The sequence below is a fragment of the Stigmatopora nigra genome, chromosome 7 (assembly GCF_051989575.1).
Source record: "Stigmatopora nigra isolate UIUO_SnigA chromosome 7, RoL_Snig_1.1, whole genome shotgun sequence".
Taxonomy (NCBI): Eukaryota; Metazoa; Chordata; class Actinopteri; order Syngnathiformes; family Syngnathidae; genus Stigmatopora; species Stigmatopora nigra.
In genome coordinates, this window is record NC_135514.1 from 14988737 (window position 1) to 15005366 (window position 16630).

The 16630-nt window shown below is 38.2% G+C and overlaps 1 protein-coding gene across 1 annotated transcript; it reads left to right on the plus strand.

The window, feature by feature from the left end:
• The first annotated feature begins 382 nt into the window (after positions 1–382).
• phldb3 (pleckstrin homology-like domain, family B, member 3) lies at positions 383–16488 on the plus strand. The gene is made up of 15 exons (XM_077721697.1): positions 383–920; positions 6540–6673; positions 6747–6857; positions 7290–7427; positions 8609–8737; positions 10626–10802; positions 11165–11275; positions 12208–12309; positions 12418–12505; positions 12929–13070; positions 13144–13225; positions 13300–13416; positions 14109–14316; positions 14600–14685; positions 15238–16488. Exons 2-15 carry the CDS (start codon positions 6542–6544, stop codon positions 15370–15372), a joined length of 1758 nt encoding a protein of 585 aa, XP_077577823.1. The 5' UTR covers positions 383–920; positions 6540–6541; the 3' UTR covers positions 15373–16488.
• Positions 16489–16630: the final 142 nt, after the last annotated feature.

A 16630-nucleotide genomic window follows, 5' to 3' on the forward strand; every position in this document is an offset into this window, starting at 1 on the left:
CTAAGCTAATTTGTGATGCTAATTGGCTAGGATATGGCAGAATTATTTGAAAAAGCCTAAAAATGCATTTAATATAGACCAAAACATATCTTTAATTACCCTTTTTTAAATTGCCTATGTGGGAAAATATACTCTAATAAATTTGCCGTTAAAACCACAAAGTCATTTGACTTTTTGGGGGTAATTTAGCTAGCTAGCTAGCTAGCTGAGATTTATTAAAAAAAACACTAACATTGTATAATTTATGATTGTGTGAAAATGTACTACCTTCTATTTTGGATATTGCAAACTTAAAACTCACACGTTTCCCATTGAAAGTTAATTTAAAAGTGTTTTTATTTTTTAATTTGCCTATTGAAAGTTAATGCAAAAGGACTGTTTTTATTTATTAATTCGATTGTCTCGTCACAAATGCTCACAAAAATGCTTCACATCATTGTGTCAAAATTGTTCTCAAAATGACATAGCTGCGTCAACTCCGAGATTAGAAAAGAAAATTCCACAATGGTATGAACATTTTGAATGAGGCCGATAAAATATGTGGCCACCATGTTTACGACGAACCGTTCCGCCTCTTTCGGTCATTCGCCTTGACGGTGCCCGCCTCCACCGCCTCCTCCCCCGGCTTCGCCCTCCCTCCTCCCCCGGTGTCCGCCTCAGCTGTGGCTCATCCCCGGAGCCAGAAGCTCACCTGTTGACGCCGAAGCAAGCCAACTAGCGATCCGTAACCGGCGAACCTGCTTTTCTTCTCCCCGGAGACTTTAAAATAAACCACAGCTTAATAAAAGTAACATTTGTCTGCTTTAGGGAAGAGAAATCCACGCGGAATTAAGAAAGTGAAAGAAACAGCGTTCGGTGGTTGGAGCAACTTATTCCTGCTGAATAAAAGTTTCCTCAACGGGGCGAAAAATACACATAAGGTAGGTTCATTTTAATACTTTCCAACACAAACTTATATTTTGTAATGTATGTTTTAAAACTATCTTAAAACTGGTGGATTGTGAACATCCTAAAACGTGAGTTGGTATTATAAGATTTAATGTTGGAGTAGTAACTATTTTTGTTATTTTTTTCTGTGCTACAATGAATGTGTATTGGAAAAAGTAAACAAAAAACAAACAAACACAAAACTCAATTGCTGAGTGTAGCCAGTGCTTCATTAAGATAATTAAAAGCAAACAAACAAAATACACGTGCTTGTTGTAGCCGGTGCTTTGCTAGCTCGTCAAGTCCGTCGTCACGTTAAGTAAACAAACAAAGTTTATTTCAAATTACATCTTATATTAAGTGTCCTTTTCTGTCTGGGTTACTTTGCCTACGGTTATTGTGTTAGATTACACAAATCTATGTCTGATCCGTTCATCCTTTGATAACCCATGTCTGGTCATTAATGGTTTTTTATTGCATGTTAGTGTTCCTCAAAGTCACTAAAATGGAGCCAAGAAAGTACTACAGAAATTGAATATATATCTCTAACCTATTCTAATTTGAAAAAATAAACTTTGTATGGGTTAACTCGTTCATTGCCATTGAGGAATTTAGTCATACCTCTACTTACACAATTAATTGGGTCTGTAACTTGATTTTCTCGTAAGTAGAACAGTATTTTACATGTAAATCCTGTCATTTCTCCCAAGGTCCTGAAAAAAATACCACATAAACTTAAAATTATTTTATGAATGAATAAAAATCATCACTCAATTATAAAGAGAATTTAACCTGACTTCATATTTATCAATATAACATTGTGTAACAAGTTAATTCAATTTAAGGGTGTCTTATTATCCATTTAAACATACGCATTTATCCCAATTACATATATTTCAACTTAATGGAAAGGCAAGGTAATTTTGACATGTTGCACTCATTCTGGTTGCTTAAAATTATGCTTTTAATATAGAAAATATAGCAAGATCATTAAAAAACCCTCAACCATTCTATTAAACGCCGTTTTGTCAAGCGCCTCGGCGACCGCTCACTTCAAACATTGGTGATTTTCGCTCTACGTAGCTCACATTTGGTGTGCACACTCTAGTCGGCTTGAAGCCGCAATCTGTAATTGTGGGCCACGCAAAGTATATTTAAACTTGTCATCCAGGTCCGCTCGTTGTCGATAGCCGACAAGCTATTTCAAGACGTTAGTGGCGTTGGCGTTCTGTTATTTGGATTGCGAGATCCGCAATGTGGTCTGTTTGATGGCAACAATAAAACTATGAGGAAAAAATAGAAATGTCAAAATGTAAACAGTATATACAACAAGGAAATATACAAGTAAATATGTTCATTCATTCATTTCCGGAACTGCTTATCATCACAAGGTTCGCGGGGGGTGCTGGAGCCCATCCCAGCTGACTACGGCCACCAGGCGGAGACAAGAAGACAAATGTAACTTGTAGCTAGGGGCAATTTAGAGTGTTTAACCAGCTAGCTTAGCATGCATGTTTTTTTGGAGCATGTGGGAGGAAACCGGAGTACCTGGAGAAAAGCCACGTAAGCCCAGGAAGAACATGCTAACTCCACAAAAGTGAGGTCCAACCTGGGATCGAACCCTCGATCTCAGAAGTGAGAGCCACTGGCCTGTTATCATAGTAACCGGAAAGCACAATACAGTAATACCTTGACATACGAGTACCTTATGAATACAGTACAACTGTACATGATAATGTCCTAATTTATTCCAGATCATAACCACTAGATTGGTATTTACCTTATGAGCGTAGAAAAAATGATTTTTGATATGGGTAATTTGACATAAGAGCTCGGTCCCTGAACGTATGAAGCTCATATATCAAGGCATATTATCATAGTGCCGAAAACACGGGTACTATATCTGATGCTGTAAATTTAGTTGTAATAGGCGCAATTACGTATGCCAAGTATTGGGACATGTTAAATTTTTTACTCTTAAGTCAAAGCACCTTTTTTACAGTGCTTGAATAACTTCCAGACATTTTTTTTGAAGTTTTGTTTGCTCAGAAACGGCAAAGAAAGCCGAGCAGGATGTAAGCGGAGCACCCTGTGAATGCGCTAACACTTTGGCCTTTGTGACGGCGGCTTTAAAAACAACCAGCTTGAGCCTTTTAAGTAACCTCATACTGGCACCGCTACGGGGGCGCTTGAGCAAGGCGCTCGCCAACAAAACCCCCGGCCGGGTTCCATTCCAGCGTCTTCAAATCCTACCAAACTTGCCGTAAATTTTCCACTTATTATTATTTTTTTTTACAGTGGCGTGTCATCCATCCCATGTATTCGTTTTTCTGTGGGTGTCTGTGACCAGAGTGCGAGATCCCCGCAAAAGCCAGGCCTCTGTGGATTGTTCCACATTGTGCCTTTTCTTTTTTTGACACGCCGGCCCTCCTGCTTTGAATGCGTAGTGACAGGCTTTAATCAGCATTCACGCCCACACGCACGCCACCGTCGCTGCTCTTTTGTCCCCGTTTTTTTTCCACTGGGCTCCTGGCTTTGTTTACCTTCTGCTTTGCGCTACAACGTGCCTGAAAAACTAAAAAAGTAAGTCATGATCACTATTTGATCTTATCACTCTTGATGAGGAGATTTTTCTATATCATTAGTTCATTTTATCCTCACTGGGAGGGGTGCTGGAGCCTATCTCAGCTAACTGGTGGCCAGCCAATGGCAGGGAAAAGGACAACTAATCATACCTAAAGGGCAATTTAGCATACAATTAGCTTAGCATGCCTGTTTTGGGGGATGTGGGAGGAAACCAGAGAACCAAGAGAAAACCCACGCAAGACCTGGGAAGACAACGCAATCTCCACACAGTGAAATTGACCCGGAATTGAACCCAGGACCCTCGGACTGTGTGGAGTTTGTATGTTAGCCTCGGGCTTGTGTGGGTTTTCCACTGGTACATTCCTAAAACATGCATGTTAGGCTAGCTGGTTGAACACTCTAATTTTTCCCCGAGCTATAATTGGTCGTCCATCTTCTCGTCCCATGGCCTGCCTCATGACCTTTACTGGGATAGGCTCCAGCACCCCGTGTGAACAGCAGTTCAGAAAATGAATGAATGAATGAGAAAAAGGTCAATGCTAATCTCTGATTTCTGTCGTCCTCAAAAAACGATTATAGAAAAAATATCTTGCTTTACTTAAAATATGAATTTAATTGGTTTATTCAAGTCTGGATTTCTGATTGACAGACTCCGCAAGGACTAAAATGAAACTACAACAAATGGCGTGTTGTCGCTAATCTTATGACACATGCAGCAGTCACATTCCTGCGCACACGTTTGTGACTCCGTCACCCCTGATTGCCGATCTGCGGTCGCCAATCAGTGTCTACACACTCTATCACTCTTCCACTATCAGTGTGAGGTTTGAATAAATGAAAAAACACAAAGTAGGGTCACCCCTATTCAAAAATAATTGCGAAAAATACATTAAAAAAATATACATTTCATATAAAAAAAAAATACATATATTTTTTGTTTTATTCTGTTTTGAGTACTAGTAGCAAGCGGAGGAGAGGGGCGTGGCTTCCGCTTGCGAGTTTCAGTGTGGATTTTTACATTTTTTAACTTTAATTTTTTTTTTTTTAATTCCCCCAGAAAAAATCAGCAATGTCGTGAATCCACGATATTCGAGGGATTACTGTATATCCATATATTCCTTCCTTCCTTATTGTCTTCTCAGGCTCCGCCCTCCCCTGGAATCAAGCATCATTATTTTCACAGGAAATCCTTCAATTTCTCGCTCTTTCGGTCTGACTCATCCACCGTCTTTTTGCAGCGTCAGCACATTTGACACCGACCGAGAACGGGCGGACTTTACTCCCAAAATTCCTGGGCTGACGACTTGCTATCTGACTGAACTTTAGTAGGTCATCTGATGTTTGTTTGAGTGACTCAACAATCACTTGAATCAGCACTGAACTCATCATGTTTCCCTGACATTGATGTCAATTCTTTGGAAGCACGAATGAACATGAACTAGCATTGTGGCTAGCTAGGTTTACATGGACTAAAACAGTGTTCAGATTGGAATTAGGATTGGACGCAAATTAGCATTTTCATATGCGCAGGTTGACCAAATACAGTAATCCCTCGGTTATCGCGAATTCACGACACTGCAATTTTTTATGCTATTAATTATTTTAAAGAATAAATTATAATATATATGTATTTTTTTCAATATAGAAAAATATTTAATATAATTATTCTTATATTGATTTATATTGCATTGGATTGAATGCTTTTATTGTCATTTTACAAGTATAAGGAGATATAAAGTACACTAGTAACAACAACAACAACAAAAAACAGACAAATAAATAATAAATAAATAATAATAATTAAAAAACAACATAAATAAGTAGGGAAATAATAATTAAATAACAACATAAATAAGTAGGGAAATTGACACATAACAACAAAAAACAAACAAACTGATAAATAATAAGAATAAATAAATTAGTATTAAATATGACTATTTTCTAGTATAAATTATTATTTGGTTTTATTATTATTCATGAATTAAAAAAATCATTTAAAATGTTTATAAAAAAAAGAAATGGACAATAATTATTTGTTTTTTTCTTTCTTTGCACACACAAATAAAACTCACACATTTCACAATAAAAGCGCCACTTTCATCTGCTGTAGTGGATGTGCAATTACACTTTATTCTGGTAAAAAAAAAAAACATGTCCCTTGTGGGGGACACCCACTATTTGCTTTCAAGTATGTCAACATGGCGGTCACAGTGGAAAGTGACTCCCGTGATTTTGTGGTTGGGTAAATTTGGAATGGCACAGCTGGGATTTCTAGCCAAACCAGTCGTTTTTTTTTTTTTTTTTGCGGGTGAAGACAGCAAAGAGTCACTGCGATCCTTTTTAGGAGCTTCTTTTGAGGGTAGAACCCCAAGGCATGCTGGGAAGAAGAAAAAAATCATGGACAATAGGAACCAAAAAGCACTTTCCCACCAGCTGTGCGAGTTTTATTTGGAAAGAGCAAATATAGGTTGTAAAGATATGTATTTTCTTTCAGTACTTTGATTTTTTTCTAGGAAAAGTGGTTAGCACGTCGGCCTCGCAGTTTTGGGGTCGAGGGTTCAATCCTAGGTGGGTTTATACAGATTTTTTTAGTGACAGTTATCCTCACAAGGCTTTCATATTGCCTGTTTATTCATATTTATTCATTTTCCACACCGTTTATCCTCACAAGGGTCGCGGGGGGTGCTGTAGCACATCCCAGCTAACTACAGGCACCAGATGGAGGAAACCCTGAATTGAAAACCAGCCAATCGCATGGCACTTGGAGACAAACAACCAATCCCTTGTCGCATTGGCCAATTTAGTGTTAGCATGCTAGCCTAGCATGCATATTTTTGGGGATTTGGGAGAAAACCGTAACACCTGAAGAAAACCCACACAAACCAGGAGAGAGCATGTAAACTCACCCACAGCAAAAACTAACCTGGGATCGAACCCACGACTTTAGAACTGCGAGCCCAAAGCGCCAACCACTTATCCACCGTGTCAGCCTATTTATTAATATATATATATTTTTTAAATTGTAGCAATGCCCCAAAGCCACATGGGGAGTCAGTGGCACGAGGAACCGCAGCCACTGTGGTTGACCCGCGTGGCCGGCAGCCCCGCCTCCTCGGGGGCGGAGTCAGACACCGAGAACAGCAGCACAGAGAGTGAGAAGGTGAGCCATTGACCACCACTGTCACGAGCCCAAGACGTTAAAGTACATTGTTAAATGGTGTCTTTTCTTACAGTCCTGTGTCAAGAAGATAGAAGTGGCGTCCCCCAAATTTGCGTCTTCACCCTCCAAAGTCCAACAACGAATCGTGGAGATTGACCAGCAGAAGGAGGAACTTAAGATAGAGGTAAGATGACATTTGATCCTACATTTTTTTTCATTTTTTGATTTAAAATAATTTACATTTCAAAAATACATAAATACAGAGGTAAATTCAAATAAAAAGATGAGTGGTTTTCCCTTTTTTTAAATGATTTACAATAATAAATGGAATTATTTGAGACTAAATAAGAGCATTTGGACCATTTTTAGGTCACAATATGTGTTATCAATTCATTTACTAATCAATTATTTGCCAATTAGTCGATTAATCATAGCAACCCTAGTATCCAGTAAGCTTCTGTTTAATCATGTATTCCCCATGTCGTTTCTTTTAAATAAAAATATGCATAAAAAAACCTTAAAACAAATATACGTCCTAAAAAACCACAACCAAGACATACTGCCATTGTTCAGCTATTTAAGGCAAAAAATGGCAACAAGTTTTCAATCCTTGCAGCTGCAGCTGGAGATCGCTCTTCTCCAAGGCGAGCTTCAGACGGAGAAAAGGCAACTGCTCAACCACACGTGCAAGCTACGAGAACTGCGCCGACGCCGAGAGACGCCGACGACAAATCCTGCCCAAAGTCGACGCAAAGTAAGACGCCAAAACTCTTATCTCGTAGCTAAAAGTAACTCAATCAATGGCTAAATCTCTCGGGATGTCCCACTCGATTATTTCTTATCACGTCATTCCGAGTCCCGATCCAATACCCATCCAAAAAGAAATGTAAAATCCACTTTTTTTTCCAGGTGTGTTGCACCAAAGTACGTTTGCTAACAAATTGTTAAAACCATGTATTTTATGTGACACGTTGGTAAAGTGTTTAGCGCCTCGGCCTCGCAGTTTTGGGGTCGAGGGTTCAATCACAGGTCGATCTGCACTGTATGGAGTTTGGGATTTCTCATAGGGCTTAGGTGGGTTTTCTAAGGGTACTCTAGTTTCTTCTCATGTCGAAAATATGCATGCTAGGCTAGCTGGCTAACAGTCAAAATTATATGTATATATAAATGATTGGTTGTTTTGCTGGTGCCCCACGATTGGTTGGCTACTCATTCAGGGTGATGCCTGTAGTTAGATGGGATAGGCTCCAGCACCCCCTGTGATTTTTGTGTGGGTAAGTGGTTCAGAAAACTAATGCAAAAAAAATACATTACTACTATTTTAGATGTGATTTGTTGGACATTTAATTTTTATTTACTTACTACTTTTGTTTCAATAATTGAATTGAATTCTATTATTGTCATTATATTTTTTTTGATAATAATGTCAACATATTCTGTATTACTTACAAATTTAATTGGATCCAGAACTTTTTTTTTCGTAACTTGAACACTCCGTAAGTAGAAGTCTACTTTATATGTAAATTCTCTAATTGGTTCAACGGTCCTCACAAATCTACCAACTAATCCCTTTAAAATGGTCAAAGTGTCCCCATTTTGTTTGAAAAATGTGAGGAAACGCAAAATTTGAGAACATTCAAAAGAATTAAAGGCATTCCTATAAATAACATAACAGTATTTCTCCCCCTAAACCAATTACCACACCCCAAAAGATGAGCCTCACGTTCAACATCTTCATGTTTACGGTTAAACTGCTTCCTGTTAGTGTCCCCACTTCCTACCCACGCCACTTTATTCTGGCCGTCTCTGGGGGGGGGGGGATGACGCTGTCGCTAAAGATGGGCTGCTTTAAACACGAGATGCTATCGAATGCCAGTTAGCAAGGAGATGCTATCTTCCCGGTACGTCCTCCTCTAACTTTGTCACTCTTTGCAGGAGCGCCAGCGTCTGGAGGAGGAGAGGGTCCGAGTGGAGGAGCTGAGGAGAAAGTGCCAGGAGAAGGGGGAGCTGAGCCCCGATTGGCCGGAGAATCAGAAGGAGTCCCTGGCCCTGGAGCTGCAGAACGTGAGTTGATACGCTACGGCAAAGTGACACATTTTTTGCGCTACTTTTTAGTGCTCATTTCTAGTGCTCATTTTTAGTGCTAATTTTATGTGCTAATTTTTAGTGCTCATTTTTAGTGCTATTTTTAGTGCTAATTTTTAGTGCTAATTTTTAGTGCTAATTTTTAGTGCTATTTTTAGTGCTATTTTTAGTGCTATTTTTGTGCTAATTTTTAGTGCTATTTTTTGTCTGCCAATTTTTAGTGCTAATTTTTATTGCAAATTTTTAGTGCTATTTTTTGTGCTAATTTTTAGTGCTAATTTTTAGTGCTATTTTTTGTGCTCATTTTTCTTTTTATTAGACTGTGCCCCCATATAAGTCGGAATATTGAAATGACAAAAAAGTGCAAATTTTTATGATGATATATGATAATATATGATAATAATAATGATGATATGAATTGTTAATTGCTCCATTGATCCAAAAAAAATATATATATATGTATTCTGACCCCTAGGCCTGTTGATGGTCAATTTGAAAATATATATATAAGACTTTCTCAAATTCCTCCTTAAAACCATTACCCTTATTTTGAAAAATAAAATAAAATTATAAACAAATAAAAAAAACATAAGCCAGTAAACTCATATTGAAACTATGGCTCATTTTTAGATGATGAGAATCAGGTGAAACGTTTTTAAAATTGTATTTTATTTAATGCATTTTTAGGTATTAACTCATTCTCTAACATTGACGCCATCCCGGCGCCCTGCGACTTTAAAAACAACAACAACCGATCTCTCGAGTAGACCTGCCGTTGTTTTGCTGTCACGCACTGATGGATTGCCCGCCTTACCCGTCCAACCTGATTGTCCAATTTGTCACACGGGCCTCACGCAAAGAAAGCAAATTGTCCCTGTTAAAAGCCCGTTTGACGAAAACGCCTCGGTTTGTTTTGATTCAAAAAAACGGGTTTGTCGCATTACTCCACCGCACGCACACACGCACACGGACGGACGGGTGTGACCACAAACAAGACTGAACATGTGTTCAAATTATGTCGGTAAGACTAACTGAATACGGTAATTTGCACTTTGTTTTGCTCGTAAGTTCAACATTGCGACAACATTGCTTTCCAAACTAAGGCCTGAGGGCCACTTGCCTATTAAATAATCTTCAAAATACCTTCCATGTTGTTCCATTTCTCAGTTTTAACACCAGATGACGCTTGTCACGGATCGTGTCTGTTATTTAAACATGAATGAAGGAAATTATCAAATTTTAGTATAGTATTTTATCGCATATAGGCTGTATTTGTCACTAAAAATTGATCACTGAATCGAGGGCACGGCTTATATGCGCATCAATTAGACTTGACATGCATGAAATGTAAGACGATGTGGCTGATATGCTCATTTATTTTAAAATGGAGAAAATATAAACAGATAAAATGGTAAACTACATTTATTTTGACGTTTAGGAATGAATTCAAGAAAAAATGTGCATAAAATGTGAAAAAAACTTGTGTCAAAGTCAAGTGTCAAAGTGGCGGCCCTGGGGCCAAATCTGGCCCGTTGCATCTTTTTGTGCGGCCCGGGAAAGTCAATGATGAGTGCCGATTTTCTGTTTTAGGATCAAATTAAAATGAAAAGTATAAATGTATATTACATTTTCCTGATTTTCCCCCTTTTAAATCAATAATTGTCATTTTTTAAATCATTTTTTCTGTGTTACTAGGTCAAAAATCATTTTCTAAAATATAAAAATGAATTTAAAAAAATGCTAAAATAAACATTGTTTTAGATCTATAAAAAAGGGAATAGTCCGGGATTTTAATCAAGTTCTTCTAATCCATTTATTATTTTGTTTTTTTTTAACTTCCATTTAACCCCGCCCACAATCCACCCAGGAAATCGAGGCCATGGAGGCCGCCGCCCGAGCCTTCGAGGACTGGGAATTCCGCATCCTGGAGCAGGAAAGCGGCGTGGATGAGGACGCCGAGCAAAACCAAGGCGGCGACGAAGACACCCGAGCGTCCCTGGAGAGAGACATTTCCTCCCAGCAACTAGCCGTGAACACAGTCCAGGTAAACAAACAAACACCCGCGTAAAAACCAGTCTACACTCATTTATCGCCTTCCTACGAAAAGTCACAAGAGCGCCGTGGGGAGTCACGCGTGGCGTTCGGATCACCAAAGCCGGCAATGAAGAGAAGGATTGTTCAGAGTTGGGGTGGGCGGGGCCAATGGAGGGGGGTGGGGCTTGGTTGAGTCACCCGCATTGTGACCCGCTCACAGATGCCAACTCGTCTCCAAGTGGTCAACAACTCCTCAATATTGAATTGAATGCTTTTATTGTCATTTTATCTTGCTGTACAAATGGGTTAGATGATTGGTTTGTTTTTAATGAGGAGATAATGGGATTTATTTTAATTTTATTCTTTTTATAGGAGCGTGTGCAGCTGCTGGAGACGCAGTTAAAAGATATGGAAGGCGAGAAGGAGAGAGAATTGGACGCCCTCAGCAAGCAGAAGAGAGATCTTTTGCATTCCACTCACACGGTCAGAATGTTGACGATTTTGTACAATTATTAGATTGGATTGGGTCACTTTATTCATCCCGTATTTGGGGAATTTTGTTGTCACAGTAGCAAGAGAGTGGGATTACAGACACAGAAAAAGACATTTTAGACATAAATAGATGGGTATTAAGTCAGTTAATAAATAAATACATCAATAAATGTATAAATAAATAAGTCGTGTTGCTGAAATATATATATACACATACATGTACATACCCACACATATATATGTACATAAACAATTCCTAATGTTGTTCCATGAGAGTCTTATTCAGAATTTAAAGGAAAACATACATGGAAATGGGTGCATTTTTTTGTTGTGTGACAACAGTGTTGCTAGGCAGAGTGCGGTCATCCCTCAATTATTGTGACCTCACTTATTGCGCTTATTCAATCCTTTTTTTGCTATTAATTATTTTTTTAATACATTTAAAGTTCAGAAAAATGGGTAAAAACATGCTGAAATTTGTAAGTGCCACTAAGACTCAACAATAAAATAAAATTTATTTATTATTGTATTTTTTTAATAGGGGTAACACTACTTCACAATTTTATTTATTATCGCAGATTTACTGTAATCCCTCGAATCAGATCGCGGTTAATGTAGCCCAGACATGTTTGCGATAATCAAACAAATTATTTTAAAAAATAAATAAAAATGTCATTTTTTTTTCACTTGAAGGCTGAAAAATGAAAAAAAAATTAATAGCAGATAAAAATCACTAGTGAGGTCTCGATAATCGAGGAATTACTCTACTGTATGCATGAAGAAAACTGTTGGGATAAGCTCCAGCACCCCCTGCGAACCTTGTGAGGAAAAGCAGTTCAATAAAATGAATGAATAATGTAAACTTTTTCTCAAAACAAACAGCATTTTGACCAATTGTTGAAAAGTTTCTCATCTCTTTGCAGGTCATTCAAGAAAAGAAGCCACTTCATGATTGGTCCAACATGACTGGCTCCGCCCCCTGCATGATGTCACTGTCCCCTCTTTCTGTTCACAAGCCGCCTCAGGTACACACTTGCAAATAATCACTTTTTGCTGGATTGTGGTTAACGCTAAGGGATGCTTTTATTTTTTTATTTGTTTTTGACGTTTTTTTGTATTTTTTTTTTATGCAGGAGTCGAGCAAGGACGTCGGCACCCTTCCCCGGCGCAGGAGCTCGCACCGCAGCGGCAGACTGAAGGATAGGCCGCTCTCGGCTCAAGGTGAGCGGTCTCTAAAAAATTTTAGAAACCAGAAATATTAAAAAAAATCTGAAAAATATTTTTATTTTTTATTTTTGCAAAAACAAACTAAACTGGTCCTCATAAAAATACACTCCCATAGTATCTGCTAGAGAAACCTATTTTAAAGCTTTTTTAATTCAAATTAGAACAAATAATTAAAAATTTTTTTTTAAAAAAACACATTTTTAGCAATTATAAAAGAAAAATGTCCGTTTTTTTTAGTGTACTTGAAATATTTTTACAAAATAATAATACAGAAGCCAATCCACTTTTCCCAGAAACATTTACAAACATTTTATTGCATTTTTTCCCCAAACACATAAAGTGGTTTTGTCATTTTCTGGATATGTTTTCCACTCAAATCCTTTAGTAACTAAATCTTCCAATGTCATTTTCTTTCAGGCCTGGTGAGGGCGCTCCCGAGCAACATCCATCCCCAAGAGGCATACATCTCCCCCCTCTCCTCGCCATCCCCGAAACTCCACAACGGGCACGTCGTCGCGGGTCACCAAAACGACGGCGCCCTGATCTCGCGAGCCGCCAGGTCTGTTTCGACTTTGATTTTTTTAACAAATGGCGGAAAAAAAACCATTTTTTTCGTACCTCCACTCTTTTAGTCCATGTCTGATGGACCTGGTGGCGATTGAGCGCAAGTTGCGCGAAGCCAAAGCGGAACGAGAGCGCCTCCTTCGGGAAAGGGTGAGCGGCGCGGCCTTCTGATTGGCTGTCGGACCAGAGTGTAGATTTTCAATGTTTTTTTTTCCGGGTTGCAGGAAGAGCGGCAACGGGTGGCGTCGGAGAACGGAAGACAGCGGCAGGTCGACGCCCCCACAACGGAAGAAGGCCATTCGCTAGAGAACCAGATCAAAAACTCGCTAAATTCTCCTGAGGTAATTCAGTAATTGTTATGATATTGTCATAAGACTGACATGATAGTGAATGGTAATGATACATTTCATTCATTTTCTGAAATGCTTATCCTCACAAGGGTCGCGGGGGTGCTGGAGGAAGATAAGACAAACAGTCAATCAATAATAGAGTAATCCCTCCAATATATGGACTTAAAAAGTAATAAAATAGGGAATTTGCGATAAATAAAGACGCGATAAATGAGGGATTACTGTAGATAAGTGCTATTTAGCATAAAATTAGCTTAGCATCCATTTTTTGGGCAAGTCTAGGAGCAAATCAGACTACCCATAGAAAACCCACTTAAGTCCGGGCAGAACATGCAAACTCCACACAGTGAGCACCCACCTGGGATTTAAACCCTCGACCACAGAACTGCGAGGCCAATTCGCTAGCCACACGGACACCTCGTTATTTAAATTTAACATTACCAGCCGCCTATTTCAGCAGGAATTTATTTAACAAATAGCATATCTAATATAATATTGTATTGTTTTTTTGTATTATTATTATATTTGTATTTATTATTTTTTGTAAGTTAGGGTGCAGTGTTTCGGGGAACCGAACAATTTTTCCAATCAGGGTTTAAATTAGCCTCTGTATTTTCTACATTTGGTATATCTACATGTACATGTATTTTTGTATAATAATTTGTATATGGACATATATTTAGCAGCGGCTGCCTCTATCGTTATCTCCGGACTTTGACCTTCGTGCCCACGTGGAGTCTCTGGGTCACGGGGTGTCGGGGTGCACCGACCTGCGCCTGACGCCGCGACGCTGCGCCGGCTTCCTGACCAAGCGAGGCGGAAGGGTCAAGACCTGGAAGAAGAGGTGGTTCCTCTTTGACGTGGACCACCGAAGACTGGCCTACTACACTGGTTAGAAAAATCTATTGAATATGGTAAAGTGACGCTTGGTTATTTCACCTGCCACTAGGGGCAGTGTCTAACTCCGTAGTTCTTTGAACCGTGATAAACGGGGTATTACTGTAATACAGTATTTGATGATAGATAGAACTCCATTTTAAAAAAGATCAAATCTTGTTAGAATACAATGTATTTTAGTGTACATACCCACATATATATGCAGCAGTCTATTGCTGAAAGAGCTTTGGAGGGATCATCTTATTTGATTATTTTTAGAAATATATTGTTTTTTTAGATTGTGACGAGAGGAAGCTGAAGGGCGTCATCTACTTCCAGGCCATCGAAGAGGTTTACTACGATCACCTGCGCACGGCTGCCTCTGTGAGTTGAACGTCAATGACGGTAGTGGCCGCTAGGTGGCAATGAGCAACAGTACGGTGCAGTGAGCTTTTTTTGTTCATTTAAGTAACAAATACAAAATATACTGTCACTCCATTTCTGGCTATTGCAGTTTAATTGGATTTGATGTTAATATTTTATCCTAAAAAAAATCTGTCAAATAAACTAGAAAATATTTTCCTTGTTTTATTTTTAAAATTATTACATTAATGCAGCAAGTTTTTATTTTGAAATTCAAATATTGCCAATTAGAACAACTTCCCATCTTTGTTTCTTTCAAATTGTCCAAATAATTAAATATAAATTCACTGTCCAACAATTATAGAAAAAATATTTTATTCTGTCCTATTTTCCTCCAAAATTATTTAAAGACTTAAAAATAAACACAAAACAAAATATGTTATTATATTTATCACCACTTTCCAGGTTGAAAAAGTCTCCAAAACGATTCCGTTAATTTTATAATCAATATTTTTTTTGCCATTGTCGCCGCCCTTAACCGACAGTCTCCGCCCCTTTCTCTATCTCTCTCAGTCGCCCCGCCCCAGCCTGACATTCTGCGTCAAGACCTACGACCGCCTCTTCTTCCTGGTGGCGTCCAATCCGGTGGCCATGAGGATCTGGATGGACGTCATCGTCACGGCAACTGACGAACACAGCCGGTATTGATTTACCTGGACAGGTGAGGAGAAAAAAAAGGACTGGGATTATTCTGTTACTGGGGAGATTTGTCTCCCTCTACTGGCCTCTGTCGGGCATTACATCACAACCAAGCTATTGGACCAAGAGTGTGGCATTAGATTTATGTATCCATGGCATACCCTATTTACCCGCATATAAGCCGCCCCACAGATAAGCCACGCGCTTAAAATTGTTGAATTTTTACAATTTATCACATTGGATATTTTTAAAATGTATTTACATCAAACAAAATACCATATTTTCTCGCATATTAACTGCATGTTCATATAAGCCGCACCCATAAAATTGCCTTAAAATGGTTGAATTTTACAATTTCTCGCGTATAAGCCGCCCCTGATTCACAATTTTTACATCCATATTTTGTGTTTTAATACGAAGCACAAAGAGATATTTTATGAATCAATAGTACATTTTTAGGGTTAATAATTCATTCATTCATTCATGGTTGTTTTCTTACTGCAAAACTGAAAATAACCAACAAATAGTAAATGTTAATTTGCCCGGTGGAAAAAAAAAAAGAGTATAAAGAGTAAGTCGTTTTTTTTTTTTGTTACAAATACGGCATATATGCGAGAAAATAAGGTAAGTCTAATAACGTAATAACCCGCTTATTTACAACCAGTTTGAAGGGAACAAGAAGTTTTTTTAATCTGTTTTTTAATCTGTGTGTTTTTTGGTAAAAAGTCACAATTATGTTGCATTTTTTAAGAGATTTTTTTTCAGGCTAGGCTAACTAGCTAACAGTCAAATTGATTGTCCTTTGTCTAATTGCCTGGCCACCGATTCAGGGTGCTCCAGCACCCCCTGCGACCCAAGCAGTTGAGAAAATGAATGAGTTTGTACCAAAAACACACTTTTTTTACGCATAAAAAACATTTTTTTTTGTATTCTACGTATTTGCAGTTTTTACGGTTATGGAATTGTGACATGAATTTAACGCCATCGAACAGCCAATCAGAATTGAGATTATTCTTGTAAATAATATACTGGATATTTTACATAACTTATTTTATGGAATTTTGTGTGGGATTGTAAACAAGTCATACACTGTTCTCAATGCACTATTAAACATGTCTAAATATGTTTTTTGGTCTTTTTTTTTAATACTAACAATTATATTTTAAATTCCTTTTTAATAATTATTAATATGAGTATATTAATATATACAGATGATTGTTAGCCCTTGTCAGGATAAGCAGAACGGTACAAAAGAATGCGTAAAAAT

Bases quoted from the DNA above. Each gene is read 5' to 3' on its own strand.
- phldb3 (XM_077721697.1), top strand. From the start codon at position 6,542: ATGCCCCAAAGCCACATGGGGAGTCAGTGGCACGAGGAACCGCAGCCA. The intron at 12,310-12,417 runs GTACACACTTGC...TTTTTTATGCAG, and splicing joins CTGTTCACAAGCCGCCTCAG to GAGTCGAGCAAGGACGTCGG. The intron at 13,071-13,143 runs GTCTGTTTCGAC...CCACTCTTTTAG, and splicing joins CTGATCTCGCGAGCCGCCAG to TCCATGTCTGATGGACCTGG.